The 24,311-nt window shown below is 62.6% G+C and overlaps 1 protein-coding gene across 11 annotated transcripts in view; it reads right to left on the reverse strand.

The window, feature by feature from the left end:
- Positions 1-24,311, reverse strand: part of UNC13A (unc-13 homolog A) — a 36,579-nt gene that overhangs the window by 6,888 nt on the left and 5,380 nt on the right. For 2 of the 11 annotated variants that reach the window (XM_040592845.1, XM_040592840.1), the window contains exons 5-37: positions 24,128-24,251; positions 23,885-23,958; positions 23,739-23,793; positions 23,042-23,077; positions 22,262-22,472; positions 19,542-20,141; positions 17,907-18,000; positions 16,869-16,918; positions 15,636-15,723; positions 14,584-14,589; positions 14,197-14,268; positions 13,666-13,885; positions 13,169-13,396; positions 12,763-12,904; positions 12,220-12,389; positions 11,683-11,798; positions 11,415-11,578; positions 11,007-11,169; positions 8,524-8,592; positions 8,297-8,386; positions 8,009-8,143; positions 7,546-7,679; positions 7,257-7,342; positions 6,881-7,007; positions 6,697-6,793; positions 6,420-6,563; positions 5,796-5,879; positions 5,434-5,511; positions 5,061-5,149; positions 4,753-4,905; positions 4,490-4,613; positions 2,892-2,897; positions 936-974 (exon numbers count right to left, since the gene is read on the reverse strand). In XM_040592845.1, the coding sequence (XP_040448779.1) occupies positions 936-974; positions 2,892-2,897; positions 4,490-4,613; positions 4,753-4,905; positions 5,061-5,149; positions 5,434-5,511; positions 5,796-5,879; positions 6,420-6,563; positions 6,697-6,793; positions 6,881-7,007; positions 7,257-7,342; positions 7,546-7,679; positions 8,009-8,143; positions 8,297-8,386; positions 8,524-8,592; positions 11,007-11,169; positions 11,415-11,578; positions 11,683-11,798; positions 12,220-12,389; positions 12,763-12,904; positions 13,169-13,396; positions 13,666-13,885; positions 14,197-14,268; positions 14,584-14,589; positions 15,636-15,723; positions 16,869-16,918; positions 17,907-18,000; positions 19,542-20,141; positions 22,262-22,472; positions 23,042-23,077; positions 23,739-23,793; positions 23,885-23,958; positions 24,128-24,251 (4,068 nt within the window). Of the gene's footprint in view, positions 1-935; positions 975-2,891; positions 2,898-4,489; positions 4,614-4,752; positions 4,906-5,060; positions 5,150-5,433; positions 5,512-5,795; positions 5,880-6,419; positions 6,564-6,696; positions 6,794-6,880; positions 7,008-7,256; positions 7,343-7,545; positions 7,680-8,008; positions 8,144-8,296; positions 8,387-8,523; positions 8,593-11,006; positions 11,170-11,414; positions 11,579-11,682; positions 11,799-12,219; positions 12,390-12,762; positions 12,905-13,168; positions 13,397-13,665; positions 13,886-14,196; positions 14,269-14,583; positions 14,590-15,635; positions 15,724-15,909; positions 15,989-16,868; positions 16,919-17,906; positions 18,001-19,541; positions 20,142-22,261; positions 22,473-23,041; positions 23,078-23,738; positions 23,794-23,884; positions 23,959-24,127; positions 24,252-24,311 lie in introns of all 11 variants that reach the window. The other 9 variants (XM_040592847.1, XM_040592844.1, XM_040592849.1 and 6 more) reach the window with 6 other exon arrangements.

The following is a 24,311-nucleotide window of genomic DNA, read 5'->3' on the forward strand; positions in this document are numbered from 1 at the left end:
TGCAGCCTCTGGCCCTGTACACTCCTCTGGCTGCACCCAGTTCTCTGCTGGTGCCACTGGTTGGGCACCAGTTCACACCTGCAAAGGTTCAGCCCCGTGCGTTTGCTGCTGAGCCTGCGGCCAGCACGCCGGGGCTCCCCCTGCGCGGGGGCAGGATCGCTCCCACCTCCTCTGGGACTGGGAAAAGAGCAGCAGGCGGCGGAAAGCAGCTCACCCAGCATGCTCCGCAAACTGGGGCAGGACCCAGCGTCCCCTGGGAGAGGAGGGGGGAGCCGCGGGCATTGCCCAGATGGATGCCAGCACTTCCCGAGAGCCAGGTTTTGGCTGGGCCCCCAGCCTGGTGATGGGGAGCCCCCAGATAGAGGGGAGCCCACGTGCCAGGAGAAAGCCCTTTTGGCAAGTTTTGGGGCTCAGTGAGCCTTGCTGAGGCCCCCAAGCATCAGGGGGAAGCGGGCTCAGAGGTCCAGGGGACCTCAGCAGCCCCGTGGCCCAATGTCCTGAGGGTCACCTCTTCCCGAGCCCCCAGCAGCGGGATGAATTTGTGCTGGGGATCTCCCACGCTTGGGCACCCCATCCCCACGTTGTCCCAGCCCTGGCACCTGGAGGGGTGCCGAGAGCTGCGGGGCAGCATCCCCCCCATCCCTGCCTGGGGGTGAGCAACAACCCCCCCACACCCCCACCCACCCACAGGGGCTACAGGTGACACGACGCCCACTCCCTGCCCCGGGGCGACACACAGAAACAGGTGACTGTCCCCATCCTGCCCCCAGACAACACGGCACACCCCAACAGGACACCACGCCACGCAGGCAACGGCACATCCAGACAGCACGACAGAGGCAGCACGGACAAGCCTGGCCCTCCACAGCAGGCGGGTGTGGGGCCACGAGCGTGGCCACGGGGCGATGACACACATGGAGCCCACAGCTATTTACCTTCTCTGTCCCCTTGCCATGTTTTCTCAAGAGCGTGCCCTGTAGAAGCAATGTCAGAGGTTGAGTGGTGGGGTGGGGGCACAGCACGGGATGGGACATGGGGAGGGGGGGGGGGGCGCGCAGGGCAAGGGTGGGCACACGGCGTGGCCGCAAGCTGGCGGCAAAGACAGCACAGAGCTCCTAAAGGACAGCCAGGGCCAAAGGGGGACTGGTCCCCACTGGGATACTGGGTTAGTGGGGGACTGGTCCCCACAGGGATGCTGGGTCAGTGAGGGACTGCTGTCTTTGGGATGCTGGGCCAACTGGTCCCCCCTGGAACGCAGGCTATTGCACTGATGGGGAACTGGTCCCCATACTGGGATGTTGGGCTTATGGGTAGCTGGTCCCTGCTGGGATGCAGGGATGCTGAGGCCATGGGGGACTGGTCCCTGCTGGGATACAGGGATGCTGAGGCCATGGGGGACTGGTCCCCACTGGGATACAGGGAGGCGGCAGCCAGCTGGCTCTGCATGTGGGCATCCTCTGGTGCCCCCATATCCCCCCCCAGCTCTGGCAGCTGCTTACAGCGCTGGGGGGGAGCGGGGGCAGCAGCACTTGGGTTTTGCACACAGAGTTCTGGTCCATGCAGTGCTGGGCCCAGTGACAACCCCACTCTGACCCAGGCCCAGCGGTGGCAGAAGAAACAGAGTAAAGTGGGGCAGCAGTACCAAGTGTGGGGGGGTCCTAACCAGGCTCGGGGAGCAGGGGGGGCTGGGGTACGTCTGAATCAGGAGGAGGCAGCAGGGGGGTCAGCTGGCAGGGAAGCCTGCAAGAGGGACAAGCAGCACAATTAGGGCCAAGCGGGGCCACCAGAAGGGTTTCTTGCCCTGGAGGGAAACTGAGGCACGGGGTGAGGGGTGAAAAAAAGGACTGTGTACCCCACAGAGCTGACACACACCCCCCACACGCCCCCGGTCCCCTGGCAGCCCCCACAAGGCTGGGACACTGGGTCCCCAGGAGGTCTGGGGGGAGGCTCAGCCCGAGTCTCTCCAAACACTGCTGTTGGAAACAAAAGATGTTGGGGGACAGGGGACGGGTGTTTGTCCCTGCAGGAATCAGCACCCAGCACCCACCCACCAGCACCCACACCACTGCTCCTCCTTGCAAAGGCACCTGTGGTCAAAACAGGGGTATGGGCAGGACTGGGGGTGGATGTGGCTCGTCCCTTGCCCCACAGGGCATAAGCCCACGGCCACAGACTGAGCCGAAAAGGACAAAAGGCAACGGCTCAGTCAAAGCCATGCAAGGACCCGGCAGCAACACCGAGAAGGGAACCCAGGAGCCCAGGCTCCCAGGGCCGCATCCTGACCAGGGAAAAAGCCTCACAACTCATGCCAGCAAGCTGCCCCACTGATGAGCGACCGGGCCAGGGACTGTTGTGTCCCAGCGAGACGCTCCTCTCCGCCGGCAGGGAAAGTCTCTGCCCTCAACCCCCACCATAGCCACACTCCAGCCAGGGCCTCAAGGGGAAACTGAGGCACAAGGGGTCAGGAAGAGCAGCCCTGACTGCCCAGCACACACCGCTCCCCCTGCTCAGGTCTCCAGTGGTGCTCCACATGGAGCAAGAAGATGGGATCAGCCTGGGTTTGGCTGCCCTGGTTACATGGCACTGCTCCACTGCCATCCCCCCCCGCCCCCACTCCATCACCAGCCCTTGCGCCTCCCTGCATCCAGGCACCGCAGACCCGCTCAGGACCTTCCCACCCCCCGAACCCAGGTAGGGCCACGGGCAAACGGCCGCCAGGAGCCAGTGCCAAGCGGGCTGCATGAGGATGGGGACCACAGAGGTGGACCAAGTTGGGAGCCAGAGGAGGGTGTGGGCAGGACACGGGCAGCCACACAAGACAAAAACCGGCGAGGCCAGGACCGACACACAGCGGACAGACAGACAGACAGACAGGGGGCTGCCGTACTTACAATCATCTGCCATTGAGAAGCGAGCGGAGCAATTGGAGAGAACAACCGTGACATGAGTGTCCACCCCCTCCTCCATCCTCCCCAGCCCCAGCTGCCCCAGGCTGGGTCCCAGCCTTGGCCACCCTCCCACCGCCACCAGCCTGGAGGGAGGGCAGAGGCAGGGGTGTCCCCTGTCTGACATGCCACAGCACTCGGTGTTGCTGCCCTGCCGCCGGCACCGCAGGTCTCTACAACCCCAAACTGGCCCCATCCCAGCCTGCCCAGTCCTTCCTCAGCGGCAGGGGGCTCTGCCCCAGAGGGGCTCAGCTCCAGGAAGCCAGCGGACCCCATTCAATGTTTGGCTTCGACACGGAGCCCCACGCTGCCCACCTGGCCCAGCCAGCCCCAGGCTGGAGCCCAGAGCCACCCTGGGCCAGTTGCCCGTGCCGCAGGGAGCAGCCCCAGCGCAGCCCCCTCCGAGGGCTGCCCCCACTCGGGAAAACCACCCAACGGACCCACATGCCCATGCCACCTCCTCCGCCCTCAGCACAGGGCTTGCTGCCTCCAGAACACGCCACATATGGCTGGGAACGGACAGGGACAGGGAGTGGGATGGAAACTGGGACCCAGTGGCACCAGCTCTCCTGCTAGATTTGGCCACCTTTGGCCAAGGGTGTGCGAGCCTGGCCTGGAGTGATGCAGGGCTGACCTGAGCCAGGCTCTGGGCTGTGACAAGGTGCCAGTGAGGTGGCACCACTGAGGGCTGACCAGTCACCAGTGTCCTGTCCCCTACAGACACAGCATGAGGAGCCCTGCAGCCCCAGAAAGGTGACACAGCAGCCAGCGGCTCCAGAGACTCCAAGTAAGAGCCTGAGCCCAGCTTTGTGACAGTGACAAAAGCCACTAAGAGTGACAGGGACAGATATGTGGCTGGCTCAGAGCCCTTGGTGTCACCCTTCCCTGCCTGAGCCCAGGGAACAGCCGCCTTGGAAATCTTTGGGATGCATGGCTACGCGCGGGGAGGGCAGACACAGCGATGCGATACGGAGCCTCGAGCCTGCAGGCAACCTCCCTCTGAGGAGGGACCATTCCCAGGCTTTGCTCTGCTCCCCCAGAACCTGTTCAGCTCATGAGCAAGGAAGAGTTCAGTCCCGTCCCCCCAGCCCCACAGAGCCAGTCCCCACTCCCCAGCCCCACAGCAAGGCCAACGTGGTGGCTCCCCGCAGACCCCGAGCCTCCTGCTGAGCCTCCTGGTGGGGACCCTGCCCACAGCCGGTGCTGGCGAGCGTGGCATAGGGTGCTGCCCCAGCTCGGAGGGAAGGGTGGAGAGGAAAGGACCAATGCTCCCTCCTGGTGCCACGATGGAGATGCCAGGAAGGTCCTTTGGCAAAGCCAGCCAGGAGGGTGCTGGGCTGCACCGAGCTGCAGTGCTGACCTTTCCCTCCTCCATCCCTTCCCTGGCCGTGAGCTGGGGGCAGGTTTGGGGAGGCCGACGAAGTTCCCACCACCTCAGCAGCCATGAGGGCACCTGGCCAGCAATGTCCCACACTGGCCCAAATCAGTCACCTGTGTCTCAGCTCCAGGGTCCCCTGTCCCCGGTCCCCCTCCCCGTCACTCACCGTCTGGTCAGTGAGTGGGGGCAAGACGATAGTCTTCTCCATCGTGTTCATCACCAGCTTCCAGAGCTCCTTCAGCACCCGCTTCAGCACCGTCTTCTCACAGATCTTGGCAAAGAGTGTCAGGCTGCAAAGAGGGGACAGGGCTGAAGGTGCACAGCACCCCTGACGCCACCCCTTGCCCAGCCACCCTGACCCTGCAGGTCCCCCACATTGTCAGGGCGGGCCAGGGCAGGGTGGGGGTCCCTGTTCCCCCACATACTCACTTGCTGTCCAGGAGGTCCATGATGGGCTGCAGGACATTGTCAGCATCCTGCGCGACGCTGCTGCAGGTGCTGGCAGGGACATTGCCAGTGCCCTTCACCTGGCCCAGGATGTCACCCATCTGCTTCACGCATTCCTCAATGTGTGGCTGGAAACTGGGGACCACAACACCCAGGCAGCTCAGCATCCCCCCCAGCCATGCCCAGGACTCACTTGGCCAAGCAGAGCCCCCTGCCTGGCCTCGGCCGCAGCTCCTGGACCCCCAAACCTCTCCTCGGCCCACTGCCCGCACCCTCTCCCCCAGGTGTACCTGGTGGCAAAGACTCGGCTCAGCTCATCCAGGACATTGTTGAGTTTCACCTGCAGTTCCTTGAGGATATCACTGGCTTCTGTGTCCAGCTGGAGGAGGGACAGGTTGGAGAAGCCATCAGGGTCCCTGGCCCAGCCCTGGGGGGGTGTCTCTGCACCCCATAAGCACCCCTGGGCAGGGTGAAGCCCATCCATCACCCAGTGTGGTGGGAGAGCAGGGTGCCATAGGGGGGGACAGCGTGTTCCCGTACAGGAGTGAGGAACTGGGGTCTGCTCCCAGCACTGCGGGGCCAGGGAAGGGGCAGCCTTTGGGGAGAAGGGACTGATCCAGCTCCTCCACGGGCCTCCCTCCTGGAGACCCCCTTGATACGCACCTCCTTCCCACCCATGGCTTCAAACATCTTCTCGAGCTGGACACGGAGCTGCTGGATGTTGTTCATCAGGATGCAGGGCTGGAGGGATGGCACGGAGAAGGGGGTCAGGACCAACAAATGTGGCTGGAACAGCTGCTCACTGCCCCAGGTCCCTCCCACCCTGCACTGGGGGGCACAAGGACAGTCCCAGCATGGAGCTCTGCCTGGCAGCGTTTCAGGGACTGCCACAGGACAGAGCCCGAGGGCAGGACCCGCGCCATGGGGACCAGCTCTGGAGCTGGGGTGATGGCTGGGGTCACCGCGTGGGGACAGTCGTGCCTGGCAGCAAGAGGCAGGTTGCAAGCAGAAGGGAGATACGTCACCACTTTCTCTTTCTCCTTGGAGCAGTAGGAGGCGAAATCCTTGGAGATGATCTCAGCGTACTGGAGTAGCACGTTGCTGATGGTCTGCAGCCAACCAAGGGCAGCAACGGACACCCGGGCAGCAGCAAAGGGGAGGAAGGAAGAAGAAGACCATGAGTTGCAGAGCAATGGAACATCCCAACACCTGGGTGCACCCTCAGACCCCTAGGCTCTCTGGCCCCACGGGTGCACCAGCAGCTGCACAGGCACAGCCGCTGGAAGCCAGCTCCGGCACGGCTGGTCTGCACGGGCAGCTCCAGCACAGCTCTGAAGGCATCACCGAGCCTGCCTGCAACTCCCACACTGCAGCAAGGCAGTGGCATTTAATTAATCTAGACTAATCTAACAAGACTAATTAACTAAATAACTCATTAATTAGCTAATCTGCTGTGCTAGCAAAGCCCGGAGACCCACAGGGTCCGTGGTGGCGTGTTTGCTTGAGTGCTGCTGTTCGAGGTGGTGCAATCCATGCCCTGCGCCGCTGCCTGCGGCTGAGTGGGAGGCAGCAGAGCCCAGAAGCCCTGGTGGGACCGGGGTCCCAGGGGTGCTGCCAGCTCAGCGGCCCCCGCCCCAGCAGCTGCCCACCTTGGCAAACCTTCGCATGTAGTGCCCAACAATCTGGGGGTCGGGGCATTCAAGCTTCTTGATGATCTCGAAGCTCTGGTTGAGCTGGGAGAAGACATCCACCACAGAGCAAGAGAAGAGTGCGTGCTCCGACGTCTGCTGGAACTGGGGGAGGAAGAGGCAGCGTCAGCGGGGGCAGGGAGGGAAACTTTGGCCCCAGTTGGGATACGCTGGGCATCGAGGGACAAGCCCCTCGCACACCCCCAGCTCCTGCGCCCGCTGACAGTCCTGCTCATACCCCATCCTTCTTGTCCCGCTCCAGTGCTCCGTGCAGGAAATCCCGCGACACCTCTTCGTTCTCATCCAGCCACTGGATAACGAAGGGCTCAAACCAGCTGGAAGACAGACCCGTTCCCAGTGAGGCCAGCCAACCCCCGGTGGGGGCAAGCATCCCCTCCCCTGCCCCCCAGGGCTGTACTCACGCCGGGTACTCGGGCACACGGCTCTTGAAGGAGGGCAGCTCAGTGACGTACTCGTTGTAGAGCCACTTCACCTTGAAGTGCAGGTTCATGTAGTCCGCGCTCTTGCACAGGCGGTGCTTGTCGTGCTCTGCACGGGGAAGGTGAGGGCAGGGGGGGGTTGCTTCAAGCCCCAAACCTGGGGAGGCGGCTGCCCCGAGGATGCTCCGGGGATGCCAGGGTGATGGGGTAAGGTGGAAGCGCTTATTCGGTGGGATTTAAGCCGGGCGTTGTGTTGATGAGGGGAGAAATGGGTTTACCCAGGGAACAGAGGAGGTGGGAGCAGAGTGCGTCTCCTGCCTGGTTTCCCTGGGGCTACGGGCGGCGCGGTGGGACTCACCCTCCATAGCGTACTTCATGTCTTGAGCGAAGAGGTTCCACATCACCTCGGCGCTGATCTTCCCCACGTTCAGCTCCTGGGGGAACCTGGGGCAAGGGGAAAGCGCGGACACGGGGTGGACCAGCCCTCCACTCAGAGATACACCCCCTGCACACCCCCTGCCTGCCTCAGTTTCCCCATCTGTACAATGGACATTACAGCCCAGTTCCAAAGGACTAAAGCTACCAAGGCCACCATGTGAGCATCCCCCCGGTGCAAAGCAGGGTCCCCTTTCCCAGCACCTACTCACTGGTTCAGGCAGGGCGTGTAGGAATTCTTGTCCTCCTCGATAATGGAGACTATCAGGGTGATGAGCTTGGACCAGAAGTCCAGGTTTTTGATGCTGGGGCCCTGCTCCTCAGGGGGCACCTCGCCTTTCTTAGTCTGGAGTGATGGGGACACAGCGGAGGCTCCAGTCACCCTACCTGCAGGGCTCGATTTCATGGCAGGGCTAACAAGGTGGCAGGAGGGCTCTGGGAACACCCTGGAGGCCCCCACACAGCCCCCCCCTTGTCTGACCCCAGTCTCAACCCCGCAGCAGTGGGGTCAAACCTTGCCCAAAGCTTAGGGCTCATTCTGCACGGGGCTGAGCGCTCCGGAGAGGGAGCAGGAGCATCACACGAAGGAGAAGGGCAGGGGATGGGGAAGGGCAGCGAGGTCCCCCCGCAGCGCCTGGCACCCCAGTGCATCCCAGCTCCCCCTGGCCCACGCACCGGGTCCGTCTGGTACTCGCGACTGTACAGCTCGTGACAGTTGTTGAAGATGTACTCGTAGGTGGAGTTGAGGCAGGCTTTCACGCAGTCCTTCACCACCTGGCTGGCTCGGGGGGGGCTCTGCAGCTCCTGGACCTGGGGGTGTGGGGAGGGAGTGGTGGGGGCAGCCCCATCAGCCACCCAGGGGCTACCACCAGGCCAGCACAACCCCAACCATGCAAAGAACCGGGGCTGGCAAGGGTCAGGCCCCCCACCAGAGGGATGGGGCGAGCGGGGCCCCAGTAGTACCTTCATCCGAAAGAAGGTGATGCTGGTCAGTAAATCCACTGTGGACTTGAGATCCTGCAGCCGTTCCGGACTGCTGGCAGGGAAGTTGTTCTGCCAAAGGGGAATAAAAGAGTGGAATTGCACACAAAACTCTCACAGGGGCAAGCAAAGGAGGAGAAAAACAGCCACCTGCTGTTCCAGACCTTATTAGAAAGGTGGGGAAACTGAGGCACAGCAGGGCTCCTTACCCGGTACATGGAGAGGTCGATCCGCAGCGAGTTGTGCAGCTGGTCGAGGAGTTTGACAAACCGTTCCTTCTGTGGAGAAATGCCCCGGAGCCGGGTAAACGGGGGAAAGGCGGCAGGGACCGTCCCCCCTCCCTGCTGCCCCTGGCTCTTTCTGTCCCCAGCCCCACCTGCACTGTCCCCGGCTCATCCCCCTCCTTCCTGCTGGCCTGCTGGCCCTCCTGCCCTCCTTCCTCCATCAGAGCCCTGCGGGCAGGCACAGGATGCCCGCGGAGATGGGAGACAAGCGTGTCCTCGCTGGTGGCTGGGGCTCGGTGGCAGCTGTTGACAGCTCCATGGCACATGTGGCTGTGCCAGGCGTAGGACGGGATCAAGAGGCAGCAACGTGGCACATGTGGCTGTGCCAGGCACGGGACAGGATCGAGAGGCAGCACCGTGGCACGAGTGGCTGTGCCAGGTGTGGGACAGGATCAAGAGGCAGCACCGTGGCACATGTGGCTGTGCCAGGCGTGGGACAGGATCAAGAGGCAGCACCGTGGCACATGTGGCTGTGCCAGGCGTGGGACGGGATCAAGAGGCAGCACCGTGGCACGAGTGGCTGTGCCAGGCGTGGGACGGGATCAAGAGGCAGCACCGTGGCACGAGTGGCTGTGCCAGGCGTGGGACAGGATCGAGAGGCAGCACCGTGGCACGAGTGGCTGTGCCAGGCATGGGACAGGATTGAGAGGCAGCACCGTGGCACGAGTGGCTGTGCCAGGTGTGGGACAGGATCAAGAGGCAGCACCGTGTGTCCCCTTTGTGTGTGCGTGGCTGGTGCCGCAGGGAGACAGGCTGCCCTCCCTACCTGCCCTGCCTGCTTGGACACCTCCAAGCCTGGGCTCGGGGCAGAAGGAGGGAGAGGGCGCACAGGATCATGCCCCCTGGATTAAAGCTTTCAAAGAGCTCAGGAAAAAAGGGCAGGCAAAAAGCAGCTGGGCTCTTGCAGCGCTCACCCATCTCTGGGGCTGAGCTGCCTCAGGACAAGGCCAGGATAGACCCCGGGAGCTGGACGCCTCTGCGGGCTCCTCGCTCACCCAGCAGGGCTGCGCAGGGGGATGTGGGCAGGAATCGCCCAGGGTAGAGGGGCTTCACTGGGGCCGAGGGGCTTCAAGTCAGCTCAGCCCAGCTCCCACCTAGGAAGCGCAGGATGCAAATCCCGCGTTGAGCTGCGGATCGGGGGTCAGAGCTGAGGGCAAAGCAACCGACCTGCCCCAAAACGCTGTCGGGAGGCATTTCATTTTGCATCTCTGCTTGGAGGGGGGGTGGTACTTTGGACAACCCCATGGGCTTCCCATGAGGCTGTACCGGGTCAGGGCTGCCCCACAGGGCTCCAGAGAGCCCAGAGCAGCTCCCCGAGTCCTGGGCAGGGAGGACAAGGGGACGGGACGGGGCAGCAAGTCCCATGCCCGCCTGGCCGCGGCTCATGCCAGCCGGCAGCCTGCACTGGCGACCGCAAACCTTCGCCCGCCGGAGACGGCAAAGCCAGGCTCTGGGCCGAGACCGTGTGTCCCCGCCACCAAACGGCTGCAGCACTTTAAAACTGGACACGGCGGGAACTCGGGGATAAAGCGACATGGCCGGGCACTTTAGGACCCGACCTTAGGCTCTCTAAAAAAAGAGAAAGAAACAAGTTTTTAAAACCCTCCACGTTAGAGAAAAGGTGCTTTTTTTTTTTGCTTTTTTGCTTTTTTACAGTTTCCTCCTCTTGCGTGACCCAGAGGCACAGCTCGCTTGGCTCTAGCTGCCCCCTGCAACGGGAACGGGGAGGTGAGCCAAAGCGGCTGCTGCCCGGAGCTGCGCTCAGCCCTGGCTGCATCCCTGGCTACCCACTTGGCCTGACCTGGGGCTGGGCACTGATCCTGGCTCGTCCTGTGCACACCCAGAGCACCCACCTGCTGCCTCTGGGCTGACACGGGGGGAGCCGGGGCGAGAACTCAGCCCCTCCTCACCCACATCCCCCAGGGCGCACCTGGACCCGGCACAAACTCACCCAGCTCACTGCAAGTGAGGGCACCCAGCCGGCACCCATGGGTGCTGGCACAGCCAGGTGAGTTTGCAGCGGTCCCGGGGTGCGCCCAAAGCTCACAGGGCCGTGCAAAACTCCCAGTGAGCTGCCGGGGTGGCTTCTTGCCACCTGCTTGTGATTTTGCCACCAAGGCTTCCCCCTCCTGCCACACCACCACGGAGCATCCCAGCCTGCTCGGACTCCAGTCGCGGTTTTACCATAATAATCTGGGGAGCAAATTTAGACCTTCTCCCAGGAAGGTGGTGGCTCTTTTCCTTCCTGAAAAACGGGAGCAGGATGAATTTTGGTGCAAGCAAGGCCTGACCCCCTGCTGCCCAGCTGCAGTTTGGAGCGGGGTGTTTTGCACAGCCTTTTTTCGCCCCCCGAGCCCCCCACCCCCTCCCAAGACAAGAGAGAGAAGAAGGAAGGAAGGCTTACGCACCATCGGACTTACCCCGAAATTGGAAGCAGCAAAGCGGTCAGAGGCTGAGACGTTGGTGGAAGCCGTGGTGTGGGCATAGTAGGCGTTGATGTTGGCTAGCAGGGTACTCATCACCGCCGGCACCCCCGGGCACATGTATTTGGAGGAAAGGCAGGCAAAATGCCTGCAGAGGGAGGCGGAAGGTGAGGGCGTGGGGCCACGGGAGGGGGTACCTGTAGGAAGGGGCGCGGGGTTTGGGGTGCACGCACGGAGAAGGGGAGGGAGGGGTGCAGGGGTGTGTGGCGAGCTAGGGGAGCACGTCTGCACCCACGGTGGGTGCAAAGGGCAGCAAGGGAGGAAGACACCAACAGCGATGCCCCCAACCCAGGGCTGGCACAGCCCCTTTGAGCGGGGGGGGAAGGGACTCACGTCATGGCCTGGTAGATGGACTCCACCCCATAGCGCATGGCAAACTCATCCACAATCTCCTGGGCTGTCTCATCGAAGTACACCTTCCAGGCGTCATCCCCCTTGGCGTCGGGGATCTTCACCACCCCGTTGTTTTGCAAATCCGTCACGAAGTGGAAGAGGTTCTGGAGGTACAAATGAGTCCTGTCAGGTCCCCGGGGCCAGCGGTGGCACAGTGGCATGGCTGGGGTGGGGGCCATGCCCCCCTGTGCCTGCCCGGGCTGCTCACCTCGTGCAAGCAGGTGTACTGTACGTGGTAGGGAGCCACCTTCTCCTCGCCTTTGATCTCCACGCTGATGTGCAGCCGGATGGCTCCTGACACGGCCGACTTGTCTGTCCGCTTGTCTGTGGGGATACAGGGAGGGGAACAAGACGTGAGGCTTCCCCGGAGCAGCTCCGCTCACTCCTGGCCCAAAAAAGGGGGAGATGGCTCCAGTGTGGAGGGGCTCTCAGGGCTGGGGGGGGGTCACGAGGCATTGCAGAGACGGGTTTGGCCATATCCCCAGGCACTACAGGGACGTGGCCTCTTTGTGCCTCAGTTTCTCCTCTGCAGAGGGCTGGTGGTCCAGACCTCCTGGGCAAAGGGTTTTGAGGATGACCCTGGCAAAGCACTTCCACCCTAGCGGCTTTCAGTGTTAGGTGTTCAACAGCAGACCCTATGCTAAGATGCTGAAATAGTTTTCACGCCAGGGCTGGCGGCACACCCCCCAGGCGCAGAGGGCCGGGGGTCCCAGCCCGAGCCGACCGTGCTGGGGCAGCTGGTTACCGAGGTTGTACCAGACGTCCATCTCCCCGCTCAGGGTCCGGACCTCAATGATTGTCTGGCCCAGGAAGTCGTCAGACTCCCTCTTGAAGCGCTGCTTGACACGGGACTTGATATCATCATCTTCGTCCCAGACGCGGACCTTGATGCGGTCGGAGGAGTTATGGCACTCGCTGCAGGGGTGAGAAGGGACAAGCCCTCGCATGAGCAGGGAAACCTTTCCAGCCTCTCCCCAGCTTCTGTTTCCCTAAACAAGAGGGACCACCCCAGCACTGGGCAGGAACTGGGGAAAAGAGCTGATGTGGGGGCCCCAGCCCTCCCCGGCGGGCTCAGCACCATGCTCAGGCAGCTGCAACGCAGCCTGGATCAGCCCCCATCACCAGGAACCAAACCCTCCATGGCACAAATTCGGCACTCCCAGCAGCACCCTTCCACCCTCAACTGGGGCAGGATGAGGCCCCAGCTGCCTCCCTCCCAACTCGCCAGGACACGCTGACAGCCCAGCATGACCACGAGTGGCCAGGAAGGCGCCAGGGGTGAACTTACAAATGGAAATTCTCCTCCCAGACCGGGTTGAGATTGCCGTAGATCGTTTTAGTCCTTTTTTTTGTCTTTCCAACCTGGACAGTGACATATGGGTCACTGGAACCCGTCTTATCCTTTGCTTGCAGACCCTGGGCACAAACAACTGCAGCACGGCCACACACACCCAGCCACGCCAGGCACACGCGTGGCACACGCAGAGGAGAGAACAGAGAGAGAGAGGAGTCAGTGCCACGGTCACAGAGATCCCTGCAACAGGCACCTTGTGTCCCCTGGCAGAGCTTCAGGGGCTGGAGCTGGTTTGCAGGACGAGGGGCAGGAGGGGGGTTGGAGCACGCAGCATCCCTGTGCAAGGGGACAGCCACACGGTCCCCCAGCACACACAGTGCCAGGCGCAGCCAGTGCCTACCCGTGATGCTGATCTTGGCTGACCATTTGGAGGTGCCATCCAGGACACTCTGCTTCACTGCCTTCATCTGCTGTGTGTGCGTGGTCTTGGTGACCCCAAACACCTCCTGGATCAGCTCAAATATCTCCGGCTTGTTGCGCTCCCGGATCTTCATGCGGTCCTTGAGCACCATGATGATATTCTGGGTCCGGTCCTCTGCTCCGTGCTTGGAGCTTTTCTCTGCCGCCCCTGGGAGAGGACAGCCATGGGTGAGATGGTGGAGGTGGGAGGGGTGGGCAGCACCTAGGAGACAGCCAAAAGCTCCCCAAGCCCACCACCACATATGAATGAACTCAAACCTGGAGGGGTCTACACCCTGCCCAGGACAGATCTGCCCTCCTCACTGCTTCCCGCATGCCTACAGCAGCTCCCTCCAGGCTGCTCCCTCCTCTCTCTCCAAAGGGATGGGATGAGGGATGGGATGAGGAGGGATGAGGCTGCAGGCAAGGGCTCCTTACTCTGCAGGCAGTCAGCATTGAGCAGGTCCTGGCACTTCTCGTGACACTTGACGCCGCACTCGGCACAGCGCATGCCCTGCCGGGCGATGCCCCAGAGCAGCCCCTCACACTCGTAGCAGTAGGTGGGGGTGGTGGCTGTCCACACCTCAAAGTTGTGGGGCGTCGTGCAGGAGATGGGGTACACTAAGGCTTGCAGGGTCTTCTTGTAAACATGGTTTTTCTGTGCAAGGACAGGAGAGAGAGGGGGAGAAAAACTCGGGCACCGCACCGCAGCTGAGCCATGCGGCAGGGTGCAGGGACCCATCCATGGGTGCTGGGCCACGTGCAGCGTCACCGCCGGGCATGGCCGAGCAGGGCAGAGGACAAATACCAACACCCTCAGATGCAGCCGTGAGCATCCTGGCTGCTTTGGCATCGCTGCAGGAGGATGCTGGGGTGGCACAGACCCCGCAGCACCACTGCTGGCATGGCTGGCTGGAGCTCAGCCCCCCTGCCACGACCACCCCGTGCCCAGCCAGCCCCACCACCTACCAACTCTTCGTTGTTCAAGGTGCTCGAGGCCAGCGCGGACGTGATTCCCGCTTTCCTGGACTGGACCAGGGACTGTGGGAAAGAAAAACAGTTCCCAGATCCGGCAGAGCACTGGGTGTCCCTCCCACACTCTTTTGGGGTCCCAGGGGCCATAAAACATGTGGGATGGACCCCCACCCCAGACAGGGGTGGGTGTGGGCTGCATGGGCTGGCAGCAGGGACAGCCCAGTGCCTAGCAATACCGGTGCTGCAAAGTGCCACCCTGTTGTACAGCGGGACTGGAACCAGTTCAGCAGCCCACAGCGTTCCCAGTTCAGGCTCAATGAGGCAAAGCCTTTCGATGTGTGTCTGAGACCCTGGGGGGAGACTGGGGTGGGGGGCACTTACCATTGCCTACGAACAGCCAGGGCCGGCGAGGGGGGAATAAAAGGTCGTTAGTGCAAGTCACCCCCCAGCAGGGCAAGTCTGCCCCCCCTCCCCGCCAGAACGAGTAGGAATGGGGGCAACACCAGCCCCTCACCCAGCGCTGGGCCCTGGGGGGGGTTGCCACCCCAGCCACAGCACTGGCTGCCAAATCCCAGCAGGGAAAGGCAGAGGCACCACCGGACACCCGCCCCCTGCCCACCCCATCACAACCCACCACCCCAAAACCCCAACACTGACACAGCACAGTGCAGAAGCATCAGCAGCTGCCCAAGCGGGCTGGGGGGCACTGGGGTGCAGCAGGATGAGAGAGGGCAGGCAAGTTGGGGACAGCGTGGAGGCACCCTGGGGAGGGCACAAAGTGGAGGCGGTGAGGTGTAAAGAGGGGGACGGAGGTGAAGGGCACCTAATCATGGGTCCAAAGGGTGTCTGGTTTCCATAACCACTGTCTCTTGTCACCAAGGGGGTGACAGCAGAGTATCCCTGGGCAATACAGCCCAGGGCTGGATGGCACCCCAGCATGGGGACGGGGCTGTAGCAGTGCAGTGACCACGGTGGGGACAGAAGCATAGGGTCTGCACAGCTCAGGAAAGCCAGCACCACCCCTGCGCTGGTACGTGGGTCCATCTGGCCAGCACCAGTGCAGCTGGAGCCGTGGGGAGCCTGTGGCACCTAGGACGGGAAAGGACCGGGGACACAGCACCGGTCAAACGAACGGGAAACCGGCTGCAGCCCCGGGAAGCCTTGGGCTGATGCTTGGTGTAGGGACAGGGCCCTGGAGCTCCGTTAAAGAGAAGCACCCCCAGACAGGGAGGGTCCAGCTGTGCCATCCTCCAGGTAGGGAGGGTCCAGCTGTGCCATCCTCACAGCTGCCCACCGGGAGGGCCAGGGCCAGGAGGCCCCCAAAACAGCCTGGGACACCCCCACCCCATGCTGGTGGGGCTGGAGGAGGCTGGGCAGGGCTGGCCAGCAGCACCCAAGGGTGCTCTCTCTTTAACCCCTCGGACCGCGCTCACCAGATCGCTGACTAGAGGGAGAGATTTGCGTCCAGGCTTAATGTCGGGCATGCTGTTAATGCAGCGCAGAAACCTTACTGCTGCCCCACTGCCATCAGGGACAGGCAAGCCAGGCCGGAAAAAAAAGAAAACAGAAAACACAAGCCATGTTAGAGGCAGCTGGGGAGCCGGGCACCCAAGCACCAGCCGGGACGGGCGGGCGGCACAGTCTAGCGGGGCGCAGCAGGAGCGAAGCTGGCAGCTGTGTGGTGCAAGGCGTTAGGAGGAACCTCACCAAATCGCTAACTAGGGGGATGGGTTTTCGCTTGCGTATGTCCGGCATGCTGTCTATAATGATCAACCCGCCTCCAGGCCTGCAAGAGAGATGAGAGTCAGCGGGGAAGGGGAAACTGAGGCAGGAAGGGACCCCCCTGCTATTGCCCTGTGTTCACTTGGGACTTGGCAGACTGGACTGCAGAGCAACCCCCGGGTGGGCTCAGACCCACTGTGGGACCCCCATCCACACCACTGCCCCAGCCAGGGCAGGGATCACTGGGTTGAAAACAAGCGGGGAAGGGGATTCTGGCAGAAAATTGTGGTTTTCCCCCCGTGAAGATGTTTTGTTTCAGTGGCGTGAGAGTGAAACGCAAGGGGGAAAACAGCCCCTTTGGCTCAGTTAGCTTTGGCTTTGCAGCATGAAGCGGGAGAGCCGGGGTTTCCCTCCGGGACACCGAAGGTGACCACCAAGCTGTTCTGCTGCAAGAGAAACTGGGGCAGCACGGCTTCCAGCCCTGTCCACAAGAAAAACATGGCACGTTCTGGTGGGTCCTCAAGGAAACCTGCCAGGTTCTGCCTGCAGGGCCGCCTGTGAGGCAGACATGGGGGCGAGAGCCACAGCCCATCCAGGTGAGGGGCTCGAGGTTCCCCATGGCACCCCTCAAGCCCCAGATTATGGGAGAGAAGTGGGAGCTGCCACCCCAGCTTGGTCCCATCTCAGCCCACTCACCTCCTCACTGTCCCCTTCAGCAGTGGCTCGCAGGGACACGGAGCGGTGGCATCTCTGCTAGCTCCTCCAAAAGCACTAAGTGACCAGCGTTCAGACCAAACATCTGCCCCCTGCCATGCCCACAGCTCAGCAACGCTTCCCCACACCCATCCCCTGACAAGCTCGTTAATCACATCCTAACGAGGAAGGCAGAGCAGCCTGCGAGACCCCAGGGGGGGCAGAAAGTACCAGCTTCCCCCCATACTCACCCGCCTTTGAACCACAGAGATTTAGCTTCTCCATCACCTTCCCCGCGAGCCTGCAAGACAAGGGGTGACCGTCACGGGCGCAGCACCGAGCCCCCCACACGTGACAGCCCCCCCAGGGCTCAGCGCTGCTGGCAGCACAGCACCCAGCCAGCACCCACAGTGCTGGGCAAGTACGGAAAGGGTTTGGAGGGTGGATGGAGAAAAGCATGTTCCTAAACCGCTGGGGCTCTTCCCAGCGAAGAGCTGGCACCCGGAATAAAGTATCTGCAAGAGGCCGAGTGGGACAAGGGAGGGGCAGGCACCAGCAAAGGGGCTGGGGATGGCAAAGCAGCAGGGATGGCTGCACGGTGCAAAAATTCAGGGCTGGGGGATGGGAGAAGCGTGGTTGGAAGGCTCAGCAGGTCCGCACGGACCCGCAGCCAGTTGGGGAGAAGTGCGAGGGAAAAACCAGAGCAGAGCGGGGAGCGGGGGTGTGCAGGGACCCTCCTGCAGTGCCACACACAGACACACAGACACCCGCACACGATGCCAGGTTGCTCCTGTTGGACATGCTTACCTGCAGGCAGGCTACACCCCTTCCCTGCAGGAAGGGGAGACGCGGGTGCAAGGGCCATGGTGGTGGACAACTGAAAAGAGAAGCGGTGGGGAGGGGGATCGAAGCCCCAGGGGATGAATCCAGAGCCAAAACAAAAAGAAAAGATGGAGGATGGAGTCTAAAAACAGAACAAAAAATTGTCAACTCAATACAGGGGAGAAGGCGGAGGGGCTCACACCAGCACACCGCATGCAGCACACACCGGGGGAAGGGTCCTCAGCGCTCCCTGCCCCCTGTGGGGTCCCACCTGGCATGAACGGGGGCGTGGGGCCACGACTATTGGGGCCCCCCGGGGTCCCCACTGCCCTCAGGGGGTGGGAAGTCCATGGGGTCAGGGAGCAGATGTGTCTAGAAGATGCCCGAGCACGGGAAGGGGCCGTGCCCCCAGCCCAGCAGGCAGCCGGTGCTGGGACCCGGCGGTGGGCGGCCACAGGGTTGCTCACCTCCTGCAGCTGCATGCAGACCTTGTTGAAGGCTCTCAGCCAGTTGGCTTTGGCTCGGGCTTTGGGGTCCTGCACCTCCACTTCTGCCTCCTCCCTGCAAGCACACACACCTTGCTCACCCCCCAGCACAGCACCGGGGAGGGTGGGACTCAGCCCCCCACACCCCAGGCAGGACTGAGGCTGCAATTAGGGATCCTGATGGGCTTTGAGGCAGCGTGGCCATGGCAAAAACACCCTCTGGCTGCCACAAAGGACTCTAAAGAGGCAGCAAGTCTCACTGCGAAGGGCAGCGCTGCAAGCAGCGTGGCAGGGAGAAGCCAGGAATTCCCTCTCCCTTTGAAGACTCTGCCCTGGGCACCAAGGAGACACGGAGGGATCCCTCCAGGAGCAAGGGTCAGGGGACCACTGGTGACGCAAGCACGTGGATTAAACACCCTTCACCCCTCATCTCCCCAGCAGGACATCCTCTGCTGCTTCCCACAATGCTGGGACATCCTGGGATTAAGAGCTCTGGACACTCCAGTGGCTCCAAGCCCAGGGGGACCTGCCAGCCTGGACATTGTGAGGGTTTTTCTTCTCTTTTGCAAAATCAAGATATGGAGGAAAAGAAAATAAATCCTCCAAACATACCAGCCTCCTGGAGAGCCTGGTGTGATGTGACACTGGTGATGGGTGCCCACAACCAGGCTGGGACAAGGCCATGGGGAGCTCAGGAGATGAACCTGCCCAAACCAGTCCTATGGGGTCTTGCTTGTGCTAATCTGTGGTCCCCAGCGCTCATCTGGAGTCCTCAGCACTCATCTGGGGTTCCCAGCACGGGACCCCCCAAGTCCCCTGCCCCGAGAGCAGGCACCACAAGCAGACATGAACTAAGGCCACTTTCACCAGGGCTCTAGGTAGCACTTGGGGCTAAATATGTATTTTTTGAAAAAAGCTCATTACATATTCTTTTAAATTAGAGACTCCCCTGCTCCGGTCTATAATTTAAACTAACTAGAAGACCGAAAAAGCCCATCACATTTTCTCCTCTGTGCAGAGCAGCAGTGCTCACCGAGCCATGAAAAAACGGATGTGTTCAATAATTAAAGGCAGAGATTGACATATGAATTATTCACATGCTGTACCAGGGACCTGGCCACCAAAATATTCATCTGTATAGCACAGGAGGCCATGGGCGAGCTTTCACCAGTGGTCTAGGGAGAGGATTGACTCCTGTGATGGAAATTTCTTCCTCCGACCATGCCGAGCTCCAGGGAGCCAGAGGGGAGGAATCGCAGCCCCAAGCCCCCACTTCTGCCACCCCCAGCTTTGTCCCAGGTTATAATATAGACACCTGCGCCCTCGGTAGCCCTGGCAGGATCTCAGACACCTTAAGCTCTGCCCCTGCTTAGTGCAGCACTGCTGGCTGGGCCAGGGCAGCGTGCCCGAGGGGGCTGACCCACGCCAGGGTGACACAAGGTGGTCTCCCACCCTAGTGCCCCAGGCACCTGGAAAAGCCCCAGACACTGCAGGTCCCTGGAGCTGCCTCTTGGCACTGCAGCACCAGCACCAGACCTGGCCACCTCCAGCGCACCCTCAGTGTCACCAGGTACAGTGCCATCCCAAGGATGCTACAGGTCAGCATCTCCCTCCTACCTCTCAGCTGGTTTCAGGGGCTCAGGCTCGGGGGCCACCTCTGGCAGGGGAGCTTCATCTGCTCCCCGCTCGGCCTGGGGGGCCTCTGGGGTTTCCTGGGGGGCAGAGGTGTCCTTCTCCTCCTTCCTCTCCTCTTTCCTCTCCTCCTTCCTCTCCTGCTGCTGCGGCTTCAGCTGTGGGACCAGCTGGGGTTGCTGCTGCTGCTGCTGCTGCTGCTGTGGGACCTGTTGCTGCTGCCCCGGGGGTTTCTGCGGTGGAGGGTAGGCATCACGCTCAGGGGTTTCATAGGTGTCCTGCTCCTGCAGGTCCTCCTCCTCCTCCTCCTTGGGGTAGCCTTCCTCGTTCTCGCTGTAGTCCTCATTGAACTCTTCCTCTTCCTCTTCCTCCTCCTCCAAATAGAGATCCTCATCATCCTCCTCCTCCTCCCAGCGGGGCGAGTCCTTGCGGTAGCTGACCGAGCTGTGGCAGGAGTGGTAGGAGTCGCCGTCCCGCTCATCCAGCTCCGAGTCCCGCAGGCTCTCGTTCTCGAAGTCCTCGCTCAGCTGGGAGCTGCCCTGGCTCAGCTCGGCCGACGAGGCGTAGCGGCTGCTCCCCGTGGGGCTGCGGGCACGAGGAGAGACAAGGACAGGGCTCCCGTGGGTCCGTGCCACAGCCCTGCCTGCCCCGTGTCACCCCAGCCAGAGCCCCGTGGTCCCTGCCCAGGTGAGCTCCAGGCTCCTCATCCTGGGAATCCAAGGCACAGACCCAGGAGACTCCGTGGGCTGGGACGAGCCCCCCAGGCTGGGGCACTCGCAGGGGTCCGATGTTCCTGCCTACGCCTGGGCTGAGCGTGGGGACATGGGGGACACAGTGTCTGTCCCCTCGGCTCACTCTTGCCAGGGGTGGGGGCAGGGCACAGCCGGGCAGCACCCCCAGCCAGATCCTGGCCAAAGACCTCATCTTGTCCCCAACCCACAGACCTGCCACCCAGCCTCTACCCTGACATCCCAGCGCTCCCTGCGGACCTCCTGGGCACCCCCTCTCCAAGAACACCCCCTCAACCCCGTCACTCCCATTAACCACATCATCCCTACCTGGGGGTCCCCTCTCCACTTTTCCTGCCAGGCCAGACCCCTTCCCAACCCCCCCATCTGCCCCCTTGGTCCCCGGCCCCTCCAGCATCCCCCTCACACAGCTGCCTGCACCTAGGGCACCAGCGGCGCAGAGGGGGTCCCTGCGTCCCGGGGGGCTGCCGGGAACGGGCCGGCCGGCCGCGGGGCTCCGTGGGGAGAGGCTCACATAAGCAAACATGCAGACAGGACAGGGACATGCCTAGGAAGAGGCCGACACCACGTCTCCAGCACCGGCAGCCAGGGCTCAGGGTGGGGGCAAGGGGGAAGGGGACAAGGGGACGGGATGGCTCGAGGTGGCCAGGCCAGGTGGTGGGGAGCCAAGGGACAGAGCAGTGAGGAAGGTGCTGGGGGATGCCCAGGCTGGTCCCAGCAGGGAGGGGTACTGGCATCATCCAGGTACCTTGGGAAGGGGGACTGGGGGCACAGGGGTGCAGGAGACACAGCTCACACCTGGAAACTCCTCACCTCCCCAGCCCGAGCCTGGGCAGAGCTGGGAGAGGGGCCCTTGGCACATCACAAGGGTCCCAAATCACCCTGCAAGGCTTTTGCCCAGCCAGGTGCTCCCTGGGAGGTGACCAGAAACAGAGGGTGGCATCTGAGTCCCCGAGGCCCCAGGTCCCACACCCGCTGGCGTGACAAGGAACAGGCAGCAGTGCTGCCAGACAGTCGCTGTGCCGGCGAGTGGGAGCGGGATGCTGGGGCATCACCACCGTGAACCGGGATGCAGCAGCAAGAAGGGGACCACCACAGGGCCAAGAGATGCCTGGAGCATCCCAACGCCGCTCCTCTCTGCAAGGCGATCCCGGGGTGGGGAGAGGGGGACCCTGCAGTGGCACGAGGCCACCCTTGCCGGGACTGGTGTTGGCCTCACCACGGCTGCAAGGACCGACCACAGCACTCTGCGACGGCACACAGCACGCGACGAGGTAGCGACCCACCTATCCGATAGGTCTAGGGACCGCCTGCTCTCAAGGGAAGGCTGGCGGCTGGTCCGCCTGCTCGACTCGGAAGCGGACTCAGCGTCGCTGCGTCCGTTTGCGGCAGAGTCTACGCTACCATAGCGTCTGCCGGGGAGGAGAGGAAGATCATCAGCAAGGTTCCAGTGCCACGCCGCCGCCGCCTGTTGCGCCCCAGCATCCCGGGCTGCCGTGGGGATGCCGGCAGGGAGGCTCTGTCCTGCTGGACGGGGCTGGCACCTTGGGCTGGACGCTGGTGAGGAACTGGGTCGTGCTGCGACCGCGGGGACAAAGTGCCGGGCAGGCATCTCTTCCTGCGGCTCTGCCTACAGCCACCTCTGCGTCCCCAGCCAGGCCACAACCCACCAGCTCTGCTCCCAGCGAGGACAGCTGGGGCTTGGGTGTCCTGAAGCCCAGTGAGGACAGAAGAGGGCAGTGACCCAAAAGAGCCTGAAAACTTTCCAGTGAGAAGGAAAGGCTTGGAGCCAGCACCATCCCCCTCTTCCTCACCTCAGCATCCTTCCCCCTGTCACCCACCGCCCTGGGAGCGCCGACCCTGGCATCGCCCCGGGGACCCACTGGCCTTGGCCACCTGTTGGGGCGGGGATTGAGAGAGCAGGTCCCAGGGGGGAGCTGGCTGCGCCGACACTACCTGATGGGACGCTGGTCTGAGTAGTCCATCTCGTAGCTCTGCATGGAGTCGGTGTAGGAGTCACGGGAGCTCTGCTGCTGGTGCCTCATGGGGTACTGGTGGACGGAGGCGTTGGGCTGGGAGGTGGTGTAGTACGGTGGCGGGATACTGTTGCTGGTCTCGCTGCGATAATCACTGTCCCGGTCATCCACGGTGCTGTCAGGGTCATCGTCTGCAAGGGGCCACAGTGAGCAGGACAGGGGACAGCCCCGCGGCTGTTGCAGCCAGGGATGCCCCAAATCTGCCCTGTGCCCAGCACAGCCCCGCTACTGCCACCACCGTGTCCCCACCACCGTGGGACCATGCTGGGGAGATGGACCCGGGAAGAGGTGAGGGGCAAGCTGCACGTGCTCCCCTCTGCAGAAGGGGGTTTGGGGGGATGAGGGGAGGGTGGGAGGGGAAAAAGGAATATACAGAAGGGGGGGAGAGGAGGACGGAGTGCGGGGACCCTCCCTCTGCTCGGTGATGTCCCACCACAGAGGCAAAGTCTGAGCTGCTCATGGCCACCAGGGCACCCTGAGGGCACCGAGCCTCCTAGTGCCATGTCCCCCCCAGTCTGCGGAGACAGCCCTGTCCGGGACAGGGTGCTCAGTGCCTCTGTCCTCAGCCAGCACAGAGCCACGGTGACAGGCTGGACCTGAGCTCCAGGTCCCCTGCACTCCGGGCCAGGCTACGGCACAGCAAAGGGGGACACGCTGGGGACCGCCAGGCTGGGAGGAGAGGAGAGGACAGGATACTTACTCTGCTGTTCTCCCCAGCCAAAATAATTCCAGTTGCCTACAAAAAAAAAGGGGCAGAGGCAATAAGGGTGGAGGCAGCTCTGGGGCAGCAGCAGGAGCTGGCTGGCAGTTACCAGCGTCTCCCAGCCATGGTGGCACCAACCCAGGCTAGGGACAGTGCTATGGCTACACATGGTGGCACTGAACTGCACAGGGGACAGGTCCCTGGGCTAGGCACAGAGGCACTGAGCTGTGCTTGGGACAGTGCCAGGCTCTGGGTGGCCCTGGCATGATTACAGAAGGAGAAACTGAGGCACAGGTTGGGACAAACCGAGCTGCCACCCCAAATACCCCAGACTCCTCTGCCAGTGCCCACACCAAACAGCTTCGCTGCCCCTTGCCCAGCCTCCCTGGGAGACCGTCCTTACCAGCCCCATTGCCTTGCCCCCCGCAAAGCCCCCCTCCCCTACAACTTAGCCCCACGGGAGGGCTCACACACTGTGGGGCAGGGAGACAGCAAAGAAACACCAGCAGACACAGGAGAAAGGGTGAGAACAGGGACGGGTGAGGGTGTGGGTGAGGTTGAGCCCCACTTGGGTTGGGGTCCCATGCCCCAAGGTGGGCACAGACCCTGCTCCTGCGCATCACTGATGTGGGGAGCTGGGGAGACGGGGCAGTGGGGGGGTCCCGCAGCAGGGCAGGGACAGGGTAGCACTTACAGCACTGGGAGCTGTGAACAGGCAGAGGCTTTTCCTGCTCCTCCTGGAAGGCATACTGGGAAGAGACAGGCCACTGAGGGCTGCCTGCTCGCAGCACCGCTGCTCCCTGGCCAGCCCTCGCCCCAGGTCTGACTGCACTGACTTACATCGTCCTGGTCCCGCATGGCATTGAGCTGCTCCAGTTTCTTGGCCCAATACCTGGCCTCCTCCTCGGGGATATCTGCAAGGGCAAAGACCCCAACTGATACACGGACACATGCACTCATGCAACAGCCCCCACACACAGCTTTTGGGGCTACAGGATGAGACCCCTGAAGCCCATGAGCATCGCTGGGGCTCAGGTAAGGAAGGATGCACCTTGGTTCTGGGTGCCCAGAGATGGTACCCACCCAGCGGCAGCTCGAAGCGAGTGTCAAGGAGGATTCGGTGGAAAGTGGGGTCCTTGGTGCCTGAAATCTCATTGTCAGTCATGATGACCTGGGAGTCGAGTGTGAGCCATTCCCCAGGGCCCTCCTGTGGGGGGGGGAAAGGGGGGTGAGGAGAGCTGCCAGGGACCCACTTTGATCTGGCCCA

Source organism: Falco naumanni, chromosome 4 (genome assembly GCF_017639655.2).
Source record: "Falco naumanni isolate bFalNau1 chromosome 4, bFalNau1.pat, whole genome shotgun sequence".
Classification (NCBI taxonomy): Eukaryota; Metazoa; Chordata; class Aves; order Falconiformes; family Falconidae; genus Falco; species Falco naumanni.